The sequence below is a fragment of the Sander lucioperca genome, chromosome 7 (genome assembly GCF_008315115.2).
Source record: "Sander lucioperca isolate FBNREF2018 chromosome 7, SLUC_FBN_1.2, whole genome shotgun sequence".
NCBI lineage: Eukaryota > Metazoa > Chordata > Actinopteri > Perciformes > Percidae > Sander > Sander lucioperca.
The window spans coordinates 23,511,812-23,530,034 of NC_050179.1; the positions used below are offsets into that span (position 1 = coordinate 23,511,812).

The following is an 18,223-nucleotide window of genomic DNA, read 5'->3' on the forward strand; positions in this document are numbered from 1 at the left end:
AGTGAAAGGTGATAATTGAGGTGGGCTTTACAGCAACTAAGAAATTGTGAGGCTGCGTAATTAAAACACCCTCCAACCCCTGCACAGCACACAGCACATCACACATACAGCCAATATATATAAACACACACACACACACACACACACACACACACACACACACACACACACACTGACATACACAGCTGGTGCCTTCAACTCTTCATCAGGAACTAAGCCTCTGACAGATTTCCTATGGTGGTCTAATTACATACATCTGAATAAATTGAAAGAAATCCTTCATCAGCCGTGTTTGCCTGATTCCATCATCTGACTTCATCTTTCATTATCTATCCCTCTCCATCTCTACTACCCACTCATCTCATTTCATTTGGATCCCTGTCATTAAAACTACAGCCAAAGCTAGTCATACCTCCAATATACTCACTTTTCACATTACCTGTAGTTTCAGTATTTTACAGAAAAAGCATCCTGGTATCACTGCACTCAGACAGAGTCTCTCTTGTTGAGTGGGCAGAGGCGTGCTTGTTTTAGCGTGCCAGGCTAACTTCTGATTTTTGGATAAATCAATTCCAAGGACACAAGAGAGAGGCAGGGCCTGAAAACAGCCAACAACAGAGAGAGACATTTCTTCCCTGGCAAAGCTGAACAAAGGTATTCTTTAATCACAGACGTAACGTGAGCCTGTTCACAAGGTGGCGACTTCACCGAGAGCTTCCGCTACAAGCCAAGGCATGAAAGCGAGAGGCAGCCAGGGTGAGAAACACACAGTGTGTATTTGGAGTTACTGAGGCAGTGCGGCAACTCAGGGGAGGCAACAGAAGGCAAGACAGCGTTGAGCTGTGATCTTCTGCGCTTTCCAGAGCATATCCCATTACACTGCTATTATCCTGGGTCAAGATGCCTTGATTCCCTACCCTCACGCTGGCGTCACCCCTGCTTACTGCTACACAGGGTCAGAATTGATTGGCTGGGCAGGAACACATCTCAGTAAGGTAGCTAACCTACTTGTCTCCGTGGCTGTCTTCATAAAGGGATTGACAAGAGAGTGATATATATATATAGTGACCTTAAGACAAGAAAGAGGCGAGTAAACATGTCCAGGATTCATATAACCCTGTTTTGGTCAAATGGAGTCTGGCAAAGCCTTCGATCGTACTAAGAAAAATCATTTCATTTCTTTGTCATGTCATTTTTTAATTTTCACATTTCACTTTTCTCCCTACCTCGAGCTTGTCTCATTTTCTTCCATGTTTCTATTTTTGTCTCCTTGACACTGAGCTTCCCGTTACTATACCTATCTTCCATTCTATTAGACAGAGTCTGCTCTTTAGCTGCTCTTGTCTCTAGTATAATGAATTCTTTTGAAAGTTATAGAGGGCCGTCAAGGCTGATTTCTAGCATTTATTATGTCTCAAATTCCCAATAATCAAACATTGATTTATCAATAGCTAAGTCAGGGTTTAGTGGAGATTTATTATACATTTAAAAGCCAGAGGTGGTGAAGTAAAATACTAATCTATCTATAAACACTGACAGTCATCTTCAAAAATGTAACAGACTATTATTTTCTATTCTATTCTATTCTATTCTTGGCCTGAGGATTTCAGCACACTGGGCTGACACACGGGCTCATCATGCTTTATTATGTCCCCGCTGTAGTTTGAGGCAGTCTGATCTCAGCTGGCTAAAGACACAACGTGAGGCTATCTATTTGCATTTAGCCTGCCAGGCTGCCTCACTGTGTGCTTCTGACATGACAGACACTGAGCAGAGAAACCAATGTATCTGGGCTGGCCTGAAACAGGAAAATTACCCAGCCCATTACGACAATGAGCGGCACACTGGTTTCCAGCACTTAGCGTGGCAATAAGGCAGCACAGTGGCAGACATCGTTCACGAAGATGGACACGTGTAGAAGTGCACACACACACACACACACACACACACACACACACACACCCTAAGTTCTAAATGGGGGACTCTCCTCCCTACGTCCACGTGTTCAAAGAACACACGCAGCAAACGCTGCTCATCTCTTTTGTGCATAACTTAAGAGTTTTTAATAAGAGGTTCGGTGTCAGCTGACACTGAAGATTGCGTGTGTGTGTATGTATGTGTGTGTGTGTGTGCGCCTCCATGTTTCAGACGACTGGGGCTTTGATAATGTATTCATGCCTCCCAATGACAAATGGCTCCCACCAGGAGGCGGTTTAACATTTAAATGAGGAGCAGGAGAAAACGTTGAACCACAACACACAGCAGTGAGTGGATACACAGGAGCAGGAGAGGCACTGCATGCACCAGGACAAAGACATTAAAATCCAGGATGAACACACAACTTCAAATCACCTACACACAAACACAGAGATCCGGTGCCACAGAATATGAAAAAAAGAACGAATGTGACGGAAGGAGAAGGGAGTAAGATGCGGCAACAGCTGGTGTCCCGGCGGGGAATCAGCGAGCAGAAGAGAATTTGTTGGCGTGCAAAAACCAGCAGCCACTGATGAGAGTTTAAATAAACAGCCCGTCAAGCCCTCTGCTCAGTTTGGAACAATATCTCCTCAAACAATATCGCGCCGCTCCGCCGGCCTGCCAGGAGCTTCAGCCCAGGCCAAACTGGGTTGCGGCTTTTCAGTCATTAACTCAGAAAAAGAAACACATGATGGGAGGACGGAGACAATGTGCACAAATACAGATGCAGGGATAAAGGTGAGCACCAGTGCATGCAAATAAACGAGACATTTACATTTACATCGTGCGTGCATGTATGTGTGCACGTGCAGTGACAACCACAAATTTATTCAAGTTTACAACTTCACACATCATTGAGTGACAAATGGCTCCGTCTGCCACTCCTGCAAGTGCAGTTGATTGCCATGGCAACAGAGTGTAACCTCCAGACTAATGACTCACTGCTGAAAATTCTCCAGCTGAGATGACCCCTGACCTAGACATCAACATTATCGTTACTTCACTACCTCGTTAAACCCCGAGATCCTGTGTTCTCGTCTTCTCTTCTGTTTTTTTTTATTTCTGTCTACCATCTTAGCCTCTCTTCCTTGATCCCTCCTTCCCTCCTTCCCTATAGTGCGTTTGCTCCATCGTTCACCTTCTGTTGGCGGCCTGAAGGCCTGCTCCAGCTGACCTGCCCTCATGCTGTTAACCAGGAGCTACAGTCAATCTGTTGCTAACCATGCAAATCATTTACCGAGAGTACACATCCCATTTCAAGCTAGCACACAAGTCAAATCAGATTAAACTGCAGAAAAAACTCTCCCCCTTTCAGTACACACAATGTAACTGAAGATTATGTGTCCTATCTTGCACCCGGCGCAGCGCAAAGCCCGACGCAAGTGTCTTTGCTAGTTTAAGACTGACGCAGTTGTCAATTTCCCGTCCAGCGCCCGCGTCGTTTAAATAGCAAATGCACCTGCACCCATCTTTGCGCCCATGGGCATGCCTGTCTTACAGGGAGGTGTGTTCAGGTGAATTCTTGGCATTTGCTATCTTGAGGCAGCGGGAAGTGATCGTGCCATTGACCAACAAAAACCTGGTCTAAAGTCAATAGCGCAGCATTTCATTGTTATTTTAACAGCAAATTATTAAAATGCGCCTAGGCTCGTGCACAGCGTGCGCACACTATGCTTGTTACACACACACAGGGAAGCGCAGCAGCACACACACATGCAAAAGATTACAAATAAAAATATTACGGTGCAAATCCGCCATCATAATAGCAATGCTCCACGGTCCAAACGTGCCTGGCTTTTAAAGGGAATGGGAGATGACACTGATTGGTTTATTGCATGTTACGCCCAAAACACACCTATGAATTAATGAAGACACTAAGTACAACCCTTTTGAACCATGAGCCCGGCGCAGGGACCCTTTTTTCTGTCGTCAAACTAGCAAAAGTGGATTTGGACACGCCCTAAACGCACCTGCACCAGGCGCTTCACGCCGTGCGCTTAGATCGTTAAAATAGGGCCCTTAAGTTAACTGGGAGCATTTTTTTCTTTCAGAGAAATATTAAGAAGTTAAAAATATAATTGGTGGTAGATAGTAGATTTTCATAGCATCACATGTAACGAGATATGCCTTGAAAAACTGTACATAAATATAATGTAATGTTGTTGAAACCCTCTCTCTAACGTATCTTAGGATCTGTTTCTTTTCCAACCCGTTCTCACTCCTAACTCGTCAAAATAGTGACGCACAAAATCACCTTCTACGGGATACACCGGACACAGCAGTAGCTCGACCGCGGCGCTATAAGATGACGTGATATTAAGAGTGACAACGGGAGTGAGTAGTATGAAAGACAGAAAATACGCGTAAGGAGGGAGGTTGGGGTGGTGGATGGGTCAAACAACAGAGGACTTTCACCCAGGAGACCGGGGTTCGTGTCCCGTTCTTGTTCCGCGTGTCACTGAAACGTACATTTTGTAACCCCACCCACGATCTTTTCCTAACCCTAACTATCTTGAGATGCATTTCAAGTAAACATATTTCTTTTAACCCTTTAACCCCTAACTAAGGGTTTTACCCTGCACGTTGAAAAATGACGCCAAATCGGAACCGACCAAGAGCGAGCGTCAAAAAGTGACGCCAAGAGTCCCGACCAAGGGCGTCTAAAATGACGGTAAAAGGGAAGCCCCGCACACTTTTTGCGTCAGTAACAAACGCCAAAGGCACCTGACCAAGCGTTTCTTTTTGACGTGCTGGGAGCGAGAATGTGTTGTTCTTTCAATCGATTTTTCTCCTATTCCAGAATATCTTTTCCAAATGCCTTTTTTAGTACAGGCACCTCTCATACTGTATATAGTATATGCCTCTGCTTTAACCTCCTCTCTTTTTTAGTCTATTTCTCCTCTCACCCTCCTCCTCTCCAGTGCAGGGTAGATTCATCTGAGGTCTCCACATGAAGATAAAGATGTAAGGGTCAATCGATATCCTGTCGGGAGTCTACATATCGGTGGGTTGTCATACAATCATTGCGCAGATCGCTGTAGGGAAGGAGCAAATTTGTCCTTTCAATGACGTAGCGTGCAGCAAAACAGTCGCCAGGGGTCATGCAGGTATCAGTATTCTGCTCACATTTCAACTACGTGTACACACACACACACACACACACACACACACACACACACAGACACACACACACACACACACTGCACACATGCAAGCAGGCATCACTTCAGTAGGTTGTTAAAGGTCTGGGTGCAGGAGCTTTTATGGTTCTCCTTGTGTATCTGTGTAGAATAGTGGCCTAGGAGCAGAGTGGACGCAGGTGCATCTAATCTATCACTTTTTACATGTTAGACATAAATAGGACAAAGTGCAGTTTGAGTTTTAAGGTTTGGCTCAAGGGATGGTAATGTTGGTTGATCGGTCCACCACTTAGGACAAATTTGAAATATCTCAACAATTATTGGATCAATATCCAAAACAATTGATAATCAGATACTTACGGTCCCCAATAGATGAATCCTACTGACTTTGATGATCCCCAGATTTTTATTTTTTTAAATCTATCGCCACCAGCAGGTCAAAGTTTCCACATATCCAGTGAAAAAGCTCAACACCTAAAAACGACTAAATGGATTGGCACAAAATTCGGTTCAGACATTCATGGTTCCCAGACGACGTATTCTTCTTACTCTGGCTCCAAAACTAATCTTACTCCCTGCCCTGTCCACTCATACTCACCATTTCTCTTCTTCTCTACCTCTTCCTAACCCACTTCCCTGGCTGTATATCTTTTTCCTGTTATCTCCTCTCATGCTCCTTCCTTTCTCTTCTTTCCGCTGACCCTTAACACCTCCTCCACCTTCTCCTCCCACCCCATCATTACTCCTCTTTCAACGCTCATCTTTCTAAGGCTGCCGAATTCCCCAGCACAACAGTGCTATTCTGCTGCCAACTAATAGAATCTCTCAGTTCCTCTAATGGATCTGTCAGAATCTCCCTGAGCAAGGGAGACCAGATAGATTGATAGGGAGAGGGAAAGAGACAGTGAACGAGAGGGACAAAGAGGCTGCGAAACACAGGAAGAGAGAAGCAACGAGAAAAAGCACAGAAGCGCCGGGGCTCTCAACACTTTCATCTGTGCCTTGGAGAGTCTCAGAGCTGCAGCTCCACTGACCGGCCATATGGTCCGTTAGAAAGCAATGCCACTTGGGACCACCCCATTCTCACCACGGGATGATGACAGTTCCACTGTGGCCATGTGAAATGAACCGACAGGGTGAGCCCTTTCAAGAGTAAAATGTACTTATATGCAAAGGCAGGCTTTGTTTCTACTTGTTCATGTTTGCTGCAAGGATTCTGAACCGATACTCATCTCCCAGGAGGAATTCTTTGTAGAATGCGAGTAAGAATAAATCCATAGAAGGAGGGGTTGTTGGCTCGCTGCCACTGCATAAAGAAAAATCTTTAACGCAATAATACCCTGTAAACACATTTACCATCTAAAATAGTTTATTTAAATGGTATAGTTGAAGAGTGAACATATATTGCTTTGACATGTTTGATGCCGTGGTGGTTTTACACTTTTAATTAAACAGTGTAAGACGGAATTTGACATTGCTTTTCTTTGATTTTCTGTTGACGTTTCTATGGTATGCTCTTTATCCACCAGGGCTATTGCTATCTGTACTCATAACCCAATTCTTTATTGATTTGTTCCAAACTAAGCTTTGTCTCTTTTTGTGCATCAAATGGTTGTTTCTTTGGAAATATCTACCAGGAACCAATTTAGGACATTCCAAAGCCTTTTATCTACTAGCTACCAATTACTGATGTATTATATCAGTGGAAAAGTAGCAATATGGATATGTATTCATCTACGATTATATATAATACATCAAATACTGTTTTTGTTCAATTGTCCTTTATCATTTCCATACAGTGGGGTATCTGCAACTCACCGTTATCTGTGGCGATGAAGACAGCTGTGTATTTATTGTCATGGACGTAAGGGGACTCACGGTCCAGCAAGGCCGAAGTGTTGACAGTTCCCGTGACTGGGCTCACACTCAGCCAGCCTGCTGGGTCTCGCAGAACAGCATACCTGGAAAACAAGTAAATAAGATAAGTAAGAAGCTGTGGCCACATAAGCACCAGAACACCAACCATTTCTTACATAAAAGTTGTCTTTTCGGTTAATTCTGGTCCTTTATGATTAGGTTCCATGCATCTCACAGACAGACAGACAGACAGACAGACAGACAGCTCTGTAGTTACGACAACAGACGAGACAGGCATTTGAATACTCCATATTTGTCCCGTGCAGTGTATAACTCCACTGACTTCCCGACTCCAGCTTTAAAAATATTATGGCATTTTAAATCTGGGTGCTTAAGTGAATAACAGCTATTGCTCAAGACAAATATACATTAAATATGTATAAATCATAAGAAATAATTGTGTTTTGTAAACGTTGGACACCTGAGCAACAAGAGCAGCTAACAATTTAAAACATCATTTATCTTTATCTGCCCTTACAAAGAAGAGCAGGTCTTTGAGTTGGACCTTGGACACCTACTACCGCAAATGATTCAAACAGAGTAGGTGAGACGCCTTTATGTACAGTGAATCTATTAACAAGAAGTTTAAGTGTTTTTTTTTTTTGTGTGATAAACAATGCACATGTATGTGTGCGTGTCCCAGGCTGAGCTGAGAGATAGGGCATTAAAGCTATAGTGCGTAGTTTCTGCCGCCCCCATGAGGAATTCTAACAAAACTGTCGGCGCGTCCACATGATACAAGCCTACGTCATCGCGCAAAAACATGATGGACTCCTCATAAGAGGTAATTATCTTCACTTGAGTTTCTGCGCGGGAAAGTCACCGGACACCACAATCTTCTGAACATAGTCATAATGAGAAATACAGAGAGAAGTGTGTGGAGCTGATAGTCTTAATTAGCTTTGTAGCAACTCATTTGGCAATGGCTTGAATGTAACAGATGTAATAATATCAAAAAGTTACACAGTAAAGCTTTAAGTTCTAGGACTTAATGTCTAACATATTCTTTTACACTGTGTACAGTAAGTATTTGTTGAAATAATTAAATGGATGGTCGTGGGTTAGGTGTGTGTGTAACAGCGGTGGCTCCTAAAGAGGTCAGCGTCATAGTTAATATTAATGGACAGAGCATGTGTGACGTCACCCATTGGTTTGTGGAGATCTGCTATGAGTCGCCGAGTTTGCCGTTACGCGCGCAGCCATCTTGGTTGCGAATGTGACGATTTTAGACGCGCGGGAGGAGTGAGGGAGGAGCCATAGACTGTTGGGCGCTATCTGACTGTGACGTTAGCTGAGAGTTGGCAACGCTGCTTACACTCTACGTTACGTTACACACTTTCACTGGCAATCTGGATTAGGGATGGGCGTATCGATCCTGTGGTATCGATAGATCGATATACTCACGCTACTCATTTGGCATCGATTTCCTTAAAAAAATATCGATATAAACTAAAAAATAATAATTGGGGGTGTATGCATTACTTTCAGCTGTTTTAGATTACTTACTTAAATGACTATGTGCCGGGACACCCCTGTACCTGGCGGCGTATTGAGCTGGCACATGTCACGTGACAGGAGACAAGCGAATGAGCGTCAACGTGCGACACAGCCGACAGCGACACAGCCAAGGGCCTGAAAATGTGTATGTTTTTGTTCATATTTAATTTATTTCATTCATATTTATGTTATTTATTTTACTTTTAATTTTATTATGTATTGACCATAATACATTTTGTATAAATGGTCTGTATTTGTCTTGTGATTTGTCTTAAATGTAATAATATTTTTACTGACAAAAATTGGCAATAAGAAATTAACGGTATCGGTATCGGTATCGGTATCGATATCGATGAAAATGCAAGAAAAAGTATCGGTATCGTATCGAATCCTAAAAGTGTGGTATCGCCCATCCCTAATCTGGATGCAACTGCTGCTGAAAGCTAGCCCACATAATTCAAGGTAAGATTTAGCTTTGCTAGGTTTTAAATATATCTTTGTCCCATAGTTATATTACATATAAGACAGGCCGCACACCGTCAATCACATCATAGCCGCACCCTAAAACACCCCCTGCTTTATCACCGATTTTAAAATCGAGACCATAATTCAAAAAATTAACATCATTCTGTGTTGCAGAAGGCTTACAATGTCGTCCCCTGCTGGAATTCAGATAGAATGCAGGTTTAAGGCACTTCCACAATTGCAGCACTTCGCCGTACCGGATGCTTTGTCCATTAATATTATACAGTCTATGGTCAGCGTAGATGCCACAATAGCATTAGTCATATCGGAACCAGAGAGTAGTTCTTCATTGAAATAAGAGCAAAGAACGACACTGAAGTCTTTTCTAAATGGAAAAGATGCTCGCTCCTTTTCCTAATGTGTTTGATAGACAGATGGTTAATTCAATCACCTGCCAGGTATTTATTTGAAAGTGCCTGCCCTTTTTCCAAATAGTTTCCAATTACGGCTTCTCAGATCGTTCTGTGTAACAGACCATCTGGCACGTCAGGTAACCATGCTTCATTGTCGCTGTTAATCCTGAGCATCTTTGAAGTGTTAATTGTGTGAGGGTTAGAAAAGTATACCGTACTGTAAGCTGGAGACAGACAGAGAACAGAACACTACAAAGGACTTGTGAAAAGGCTTGTTTCTGAAAGGTCTCAAGTGTTTTTACAGAAAGAAACACCATTAATGGGCTGCTTGCTTACTGAGTTGCAGTAGAGATTAACAAATGTAAAGTAAAAACGGCACTTTGATTTGATTTATGTTGTGGTTAGGAAATAAAATTAAACTCACATTAACTTGCATATATAGCATCACTCTTTTGCATCACGCCATATTGCATCGAATCGCATTGTGTTGAATCGCACCGCGTTACAATCATATTGTAACGTATCGGTAGTTGCTGCATATCGTCCCTGTTGGGTGAAAACCTTGTATGTCCAAAACCTTTGTTTTTCAGGAAATGAAAAAAAGTCTATTATGAAAACATTTTACCTCAGACAAAGTCAGACGAAACGGCCTCGTCATTGATTAAATATTTGTTAAACCCACAGACCGACGTATGGGTGACCGGTACCATTGATTGATTTATGAAAAAAAATGAAGATGGCGAAATATGGAGATTCAAGGTTTCTGCCCGACAGCGACGACATGTATGTTTGATGTAACGGATCGTTGGCAATGCATCGAGATGCATATATGGCATCGGCCTCAGACCTGGGGTGTACATCCCTAGTTAGTTATGATAATCTGTAATAAAGATGCTGAGCGAAGGAGAAAATGGTGTGAAAATGGACTCAGAGTGACTTCCTCTGCACGTGCACGTGCTCTACCCCTGTGCGCATGCATGTACAGGCGACTGCAGCAGCAGCTCCTGCAGGGCTGAGATTTAAAGATGATGGACGACCTCTCCAAAAATCTTGCGGGCAAACGGCCAAGCCGGCATCTCCTCGAAATGGAAGCGAAGAGCGGATCACGACCCTGCTAATGTGGCCACTCAGCCGACCACTGATGGCTGGTACATGGCGATTGGAAAGGGCTTGCATCTGTGTCAGTGTCACACATGATTGATTTAAGAGCACTCTTGCGCTACTTTTCTATGTACATACAGAAATGTGCACATACGTATACAAGCACATACATGTACCTTCACACAAGGTCTTCTAATGTGACACATCCCTCATACAGTGCATGCACAAAAGGCACACACATACACACATATACACACACACACACACACACACACATATAGACACACAAGACTGCAGAGCTTCTTCACCACAAGGCTGCTCTTTGCCAAAGTGCTCAGCAGTAGACAAATTGTCTTAGAAATGGAGCTCTTCAGCTAACAGAGCGCGACAAAGCCTTGGGAAATGGCTTCGCAATCAACCCCTGCTCACACCTTTCCCCTCTCGCTCTCACTCACACACACTTTCCCTGCCAGTGATTACTACTGTTAACCAACACATATCTTCTACTCTAACAAAGGCGTCACTGCAGCGAGGTTAAATGCACTATTAATATGGACACATTATATGATTGTACCCAATGTGTGATTTGTGAAAAAAGCAGAGGGGGGATGTTTTTTTTGTTCATGCACAACAAAACAAAACATGGAAGAATTAAATCCCCTTTCAATTCCGTGGGTATAGTGTCACTCGGCCAGCCATACCAAAACACTTATTTATGAACTCAAAATGAAATAGCACAACGCGGTGTCAACATAAAACACAGCACTTTCAAGCAGGAGAGCGGAGTTCACTTTTTCGTGGCGAAAACAAAATACTTTCACCCAGAAAACGCTCTTTCGTTTTCCTCTGGAATGTTTTAATCCAAACCACCATCTTACACAGAGACTGCTCCCGGGGTCCGTGCTAAGCTAAGCTAAGCTAACTAGCTGCTGGCTGTGGCTTCATATTCAGGGTACAGACATGTATTGGTCTCATCTAACTTTCTGCAAGAAAGTGAATATTGGTGTTTTTCCCATTTCTTTAATAACCAACTTTTATGCTGTGCTCAAAAATGTTTGTTAAAAGCAAATGTTGGCTGTCTATTATTTTCTCTTAAATGTCAATATTGATATTGGCCTCAAAAACCCAGTTAGTGTTAAAGTAAGTCTAGGCACCAACATTCTCAAAAAAATGTGATCTGTAATAGATACATTTAGCTATTTTATGCCTTGTTACCTATTTTAGAGTCAAGGAAAAAAAACAGGGTTTAAGGTCTGGAAATCAGCAGAGCAGCACAACCAGCCTGTAATCATCGCTTAAATGTTCCTTTAGATGTTCATTTTCATTCCACACAAACTCACAGATTCACTCTAAAGTGCAAACCCCAGGGAATCTCTTTCAGACAAGTGGGATATTCCATAATAACATACACATAAATAACTCTGACAGCCGAAGACAATGCAGACTGTTGAGTAAAATATCAGGCGACTGTGTTCCTTCCTACAGTAAAAGTTCGGAAGACGTGTAATGCTTCTGTCTGCTTTAGTGCAGACTCAAAGGTAACCACAAAATGAATCTGTACAAACATGGGGACAGTCCATTAGAGCCCTTTAAAGGGCAAATTAGAAAGACATTAAAAAGCCATTAGGAATATTCATATCTGGTTATACGTGGTTATCTCCAAAACCAGAGAAGGCCCAAACAAATGAGTCAACAAATGAGACAGCACACAAGCACAATGATCACATATGCCCTCATTTAGCTGCTAATACACACATCCACTTTAAACATGCTCACACAAAAGCTAGCAAAAAAGTAAAACACACACCTCAAGGTAAAAGAGGCCTGTATATTTTGCTTGGACTGTGAAATAATTCTCAACACAGCAAAGTGATTTGTCCAGATTTTGCTTGAGTGGCAGAAAGTGTCGTGAGGCACCCTGTGACCCCAATGTTAGAGCGAGCAGGCCGTTATACTGCTCTTTCCACGGGTCTGCAGAGCTACACCCTCAGGGACTACTCTGAGCTGCTATAGCTGGCATCAGAGCCCGGTCAGGAGTTGTGTGTGCACGTGCCTAGGTGTGTATGTTTTTGTAAGGGATTGTCCTTAGCTTTGAAACAGGCAAGCCTGGACTGCGCTGGCAGGAGTCGAGTGCATCTGTCTGACTGTCAGGTGTCTCATTAGAGTTGATCCAGGGCCAGAGACGTAATATAATACCAAACATGGTCTTTTAAATTATTTTACATAAGCCTCTGACAAGCCATCGTTTCAGTGTTGATTAAAAACAAAAGATTGGTTTGAATTATGATTCAAATTAAAAGCTGCTTTTAAAGGTGCCATAGGTAGGATTGCAAAGATCCAGGAAAAATCGACAACTTCTCAGTCCCTCCCCCCTCTCCGCTAAAGCCCAAAACGGTCTCCTAAGCCCCTCCCCCCACAAGGGAGAATGAATGCGTGTGCATGAGCAGTGATTGACACGCAGTTAGACACCCCCCCTGGCCCTGATTGGTGCATCTGAACAGGGAGCGGTGGATTTTTGCAAATCACGCTACAGGCTGTAGGTGGTGCCAGAGGAGCTGGATTTTTTTTATTATTACCTATTTCATGTAGTTCTATGCGAACATAGGGGCAGTTTCAGCAAATATGACAGAAAGTTAGTTTTATAAGGCTTACCTACTGCACCTTTAAGTAAAAAAAAAAATGTAAGTAGTTCACCAGAATTCAATAAGGAAACTAAAAAACAATGTAATACAAACACTACAAGACCTGGCACAAAATTAATATGTTTACATGCACATAATATTCCGTTGTTTTGCCCTTATTCCGAAAAAGATGATATTCCGATTAAGCTGTTTACATGGCTAATGAAAATGAATGGTCCACTAACATTCCCGTTTACATGCAGCCGTGCAAAACAGGATTTTTCCAGCGGTAGTGGACCGTGCGAACACAGCGTCCCTCTTTCATTCCTTCGACCACCTTCTTGAAAAGGTCGCCATAGCGATGTGTGTGCATATCCAAAAACCTGCTGATATCCAAGTCTTTCATAATGTTTAAAAGTAGCTGTGTTTCTTTTCTTTTGAGCATGCATCTCTACCGCAGCCAGACTCACTTGAACTTGTGTACAACAACCATAGCAACACAAAGAGATGACCGTAAGCCGCAAACATGCAATAAACTGGCCGCAAACTGTTGCAACTTGCGGTAAAAACCCGATTGAGACACATATTCTGAATGCGCTGTATACATGTCCAAAGAAGCCTGTAAACCTGAATAATACCGGCATATCCCACACGTCTTAATCTGAAAATGCTAAATTCAGAAAAAGGCCTTATTCAGAAAATCCAAACAGAAGATGCTGTTTACACAAACTGAATCAAATTCAGAATATTATCATATTCGGAATAATAGTGGAATGTTAGTGTGCATGTAAACAAACTCAATGATGCTTGCTAAAACTAAAAGGGAGTCATAAGCAATACATATTGAGGATGTAAATTAATTTTTTTGACAGCTAACAGTTGAGAGCAGAGCTTCACTGTCGCTATTGTGAACGTGTTGACACAGATGAGCTCTTTCTAACTCTGATCTGAGCCTTGTTCCTCAGTTTTTCCCAGACAAATCAAAGGGATCTGGGAGCAGGAGAGAGAAGCAGGCTGGCCACCCACTCATAATCCATTTACATCAGGAACAAAATGCTTGCATACATTGTGCACATCTTTGTGTGGTTTTGTGTCAATAGCAGGTGTGCGTAGGCGACACAGAATAAGAGAGAGGAAATCTGTGGTAAGAGTTCATTTAGAGAGAAGATAAAAGCTGAGCAGTGACCGCTGAAAAGGAAAAAAACTGTCCTCCCCCCAAAAACAAGTTGTTTGTTCAAGCAGCAATTATGACTCACATTTACATTTATAGTGGTGACGCCCTCTAGGGGCCACAGTATTTTTGAAAGGAGCAAAGCAGGGAGCAGGGTGATGAAGTGTAAGAGCGCCAAATTTGCCCCAGCGTTAGGAGGATAAAATAAATTAACGAGACGGCAAGTTTGTTTTTTTTACTCTACTGAACAAATGGAACTGCATCACATTCTGTGTCACCTGCTGGTAATGAAATTGATCACAGCACTGAACCAAACCTTTAACGTTGTTGAAAGACTCGGTAGAGTTGAGGGGAACTGCAGAGTAAATCAAAATTCCTGGTGGGTTTATACATACATGTATACATACATTGTCATTGGAGCCATTGTTCACATAAGAACTGTGATTCGTGGAACCAGAACTTACCCATAGAGGTGATATATCAGAAAACAGTTACAGGAATAAGAGTCATTTTTTGGATTTATATGGGTCACTTTGACACAGCTCCCCAGTAAGTAAAGTTTATTTGTATAGCACCTTTCACAGATAAAAATCGCTTCACAAAAAAGTGCTTCACAATAAAATGTAATACAATACAACAAATTAAAATACAAGAACAGTTTACTACAAATAGAAAACATAAAAAACCATAAAACCCCCTCGACTAAGGCCCTGTTTACACGATGACCCTCGCGGGTGAAAATGAAAAAATATGTTATCAGATGTGCCTTTCCTTTATATGGCGACGCCGTTTTTGGGGCTTAAAAACGCAAAAAAGTGAAACCACCCTCCATAATGGAAATCTTAAAAACGCTCCACCGTCGCGTTCCCGTCTAAAGGGTAAAAACGTAAAAGTCTGAAGACAGCGTTATGGAGAGAGACCAGGTAGTCTAGTTGTTACGGAGTAGGCTACATAAATTATAGGCTCCTTTATCTAAAAGATTTTCAATGTAATGGCTCAATATTTAAATGATTTCGACAATGTGGATAAGGTTGTTATAGTTCGATGACCATATGTAGGCTATTCATTTGAGCCAGAGTAGGCGACAACGTTGCGGATGAAGAGAAAGAGAGAGAGCGAGTGGCAGCGAGCGGGCAGAGGAGGGTCTGCTTCACCCTCCTCTGCCCGCTGCCTCTCGCTCTCAAGCAGCGGCTGAAGGGCTGCGAGGCTCAGGATATTGGTAGTGCTCCCGTGGGTGCTGTGCTGTGGCTTATCACGGTCGACTGTGCCGGTCATCATCAGACAAACATGCAACTCCACCTCCTCGTCTTTCCAGACAAGCTTTTGTTTTTCGCTTCGACATGTTCTGGTTTGGCGCTACTAAAGAGAGAAGTAGAAGGAAGGTGTTGTGTGGCAGTGCCACCTAGCTGCCTGGCATGCATACTACATCGAATTTCACACACTTTTGCGTCACCATATACGTACATATGATTTCCCCCCCAAAACTCTTGTCTAAACGCGGAATAAAAAGTGAGAACCCAACGCCACTTTTGCGTTTTCTCTTCAGATCGTTTCCATCTAAACATAGCCTAAAAGCCTGCTTGAAAAGCAGAGTTTTCAATTGCTTCATCACATAGCCCATCACTGGAGCTCATGATGTCAATGGTGTTTGTTACCTTAGTCAATGTTTTTAGTCAAACATCCAGAGCTACAGATCAGAGTCCACGGGAAACTCCCAAAGCATACACTGAATCCACCTATCTCTCCCTTCATGCTGAGCACATGTGGGTTTCCAGGGGGGTTGATGGATATTCAAGCCCTCACCTCCTTCTCCGAATGAGCATCATTAAGTTTCACAACAAAGCCATAACAATCTAGGACGGCTGGTCAGGTCATGCATGTACTGACTTTTGAGAGGTAAATTGGTTTGGAGTAGTGAAGCATCTGTCCTCCACCTCAGGCTCACCTCCAGGGAGCTGAGAGATCATTTCGGGTTCAAAGGGAGATTTATGTAACGTGAAGATATATGCAAAGAATATGCCAGTGCTTATGCATTTGTATTACTGTTTTACTCTGAATCCTAACACATTTTATTTTGTCATTTTTATTGCCAGACCTATCTCCACAGTGCTGTGGAGGAAGGTCTGACAACAAGAGCATACACTCCTGCATAGGAGGAAAAAAAAGGCCGAGGTTGTTTGCATTTCTTTAAGCCAATCACAATCGTCTTGGGCGGGGCTAAGCTCCGGACACAGTGACGGTGGCTCTGCAAAATTGTCTCCGGAAGGAACTTGTTTAGGTGGAATAAAGGCAACCCGCAAAAGAAAACGCTACAATACAATTTCAAATTAAGTTAGATGTTGCACACAATACGTAACGTGAGCTATTTAAATTAGCTGGATAGATGGTTACACATAATTTGTTCTTACCAGTGTATCGCCGTGTGTATTCTGTCCATAACAAATCCCCCACCAAACGGCCCCAAAATGTCCCAGTTAGAGAGTAAATGCCGTAAACATATTCTTTGTAAATCTTTACAATCATTCTCCGAAAGAACCAAGAAGGCCTGCCTTGATGCACGATCCTAATTCTCTTAAAACATTGCCATTTTCAGCGTGTATTTCTCCGAGGTTTCCGGTTAATGTTTCCTCGATGTGACCGGAGTTTAAAGTAAACGCAAAGAAAGCGGAATGTGAGGGACATCCGGTCGAACTTCCGGCGTCCCCGAACTATCTGGTAAATGAACCGTCGTCGATCCAGACTACTTTTGGTCCAACTTCAACAGCGGTGGAAGAAGTATTCAGATCCTCTACTTAAGTAAAATTACTAATAACACACTGTTTAAATACACTGTTACAAGTAAAAGTCCTGCATTGAAATTTGTACTTAAGTACAGTACTTGAGTAAATGTACTTAGTTACATTGCATTGCAACTTCAATAGTTCCATAGTTGTCTTTCCCCTTGTGGGATTAATAAAGTATACATTATTATTATTATCATATATTATATCAGTTAGTTGCAGCGATCCCTTTATTTTCAGGATTGTGAGTTGTTAAAAGGTACATAGTGAATACAGGTGGGGGCACTGGAAAGGCTGGAAGCTAGACTGCTGTTTGGCTGATTAAAATGCCCAGCAGTAAGGAGGAGACAAAGATCAATGTCAAACAACCCCGGCACAACATGTGATTCCCAGGTGTTTCTACGAGACTTTAAAGCATAATGATTTGAACGGTCGGAGGCAAAGGGAAATGCATCCGATATGAATATTAAAATGGTTGTAAGTATGTGTGTATAAAGAGAGGAGAAGGTCATATACCTCTGCTCTGTCTGGTCACTTGAGAAGCTGACCAATGTTGCCCTCCTAGAAACTCTATTATAAAATTGAATTCAATTTACGCAACATTTTTAATGCAAACTCTATTTTCTCTCACTTCCCCTTTTACACACACACACACACACACACACACACACACACACACACAGAGCTTAGTCTTGATATTTTAAGTGTCACTGTTAACCTTTTTTAGTTTTCTGCAGTGCCCTGCAACTGAGACAAGTGTACAGTCTACACTTGAAAGGCAATGACAGCATATAACAGGAAAACCTATTATGCATTTCTCCCTCTACCCCCTTCTCCCCCCCCCCCCATTTCCCCGACTTTCTCTCTTGTTCTTTCTGTCCTCCTCACTTTCCGTTGGCTTCTGCTTTATCTTACTATCTTTATCTGTCTCTCTATCACTTTATTCTCTCCCTCCTGCCAGCAAGATCTTCCTATGATTGGGATCTAACTTACTGAGAGAAAGAAGACGGCACTGAGCCAATGCTAATAGTGTGTTTCTATCTGAGAGCTGCTGAGTGTGTGTGAGCACTAGATATGGGAACATCAATCAAGAGACACGCAGTAAAAATATAGGGGTTGTGCCAACTTGTGTTTGGCCGTA

General features: G+C 42.5%; 1 protein-coding gene across 2 annotated transcripts in view; it reads right to left on the reverse strand.

Annotated features, from left to right (window-relative positions):
* cdh13 (cadherin 13, H-cadherin (heart)) overlaps positions 1-18,223 on the reverse strand; it is a 413,558-nt gene that overhangs the window by 39,287 nt on the left and 356,048 nt on the right. For both annotated transcript variants that reach the window (XM_036002865.1, XM_036002866.1), the window contains exon 12: positions 6,936-7,078. In XM_036002865.1, coding sequence (XP_035858758.1) covers positions 6,936-7,078 — 143 coding nt within the window. The remainder of the gene's footprint in view (positions 1-6,935; positions 7,079-18,223) is intronic.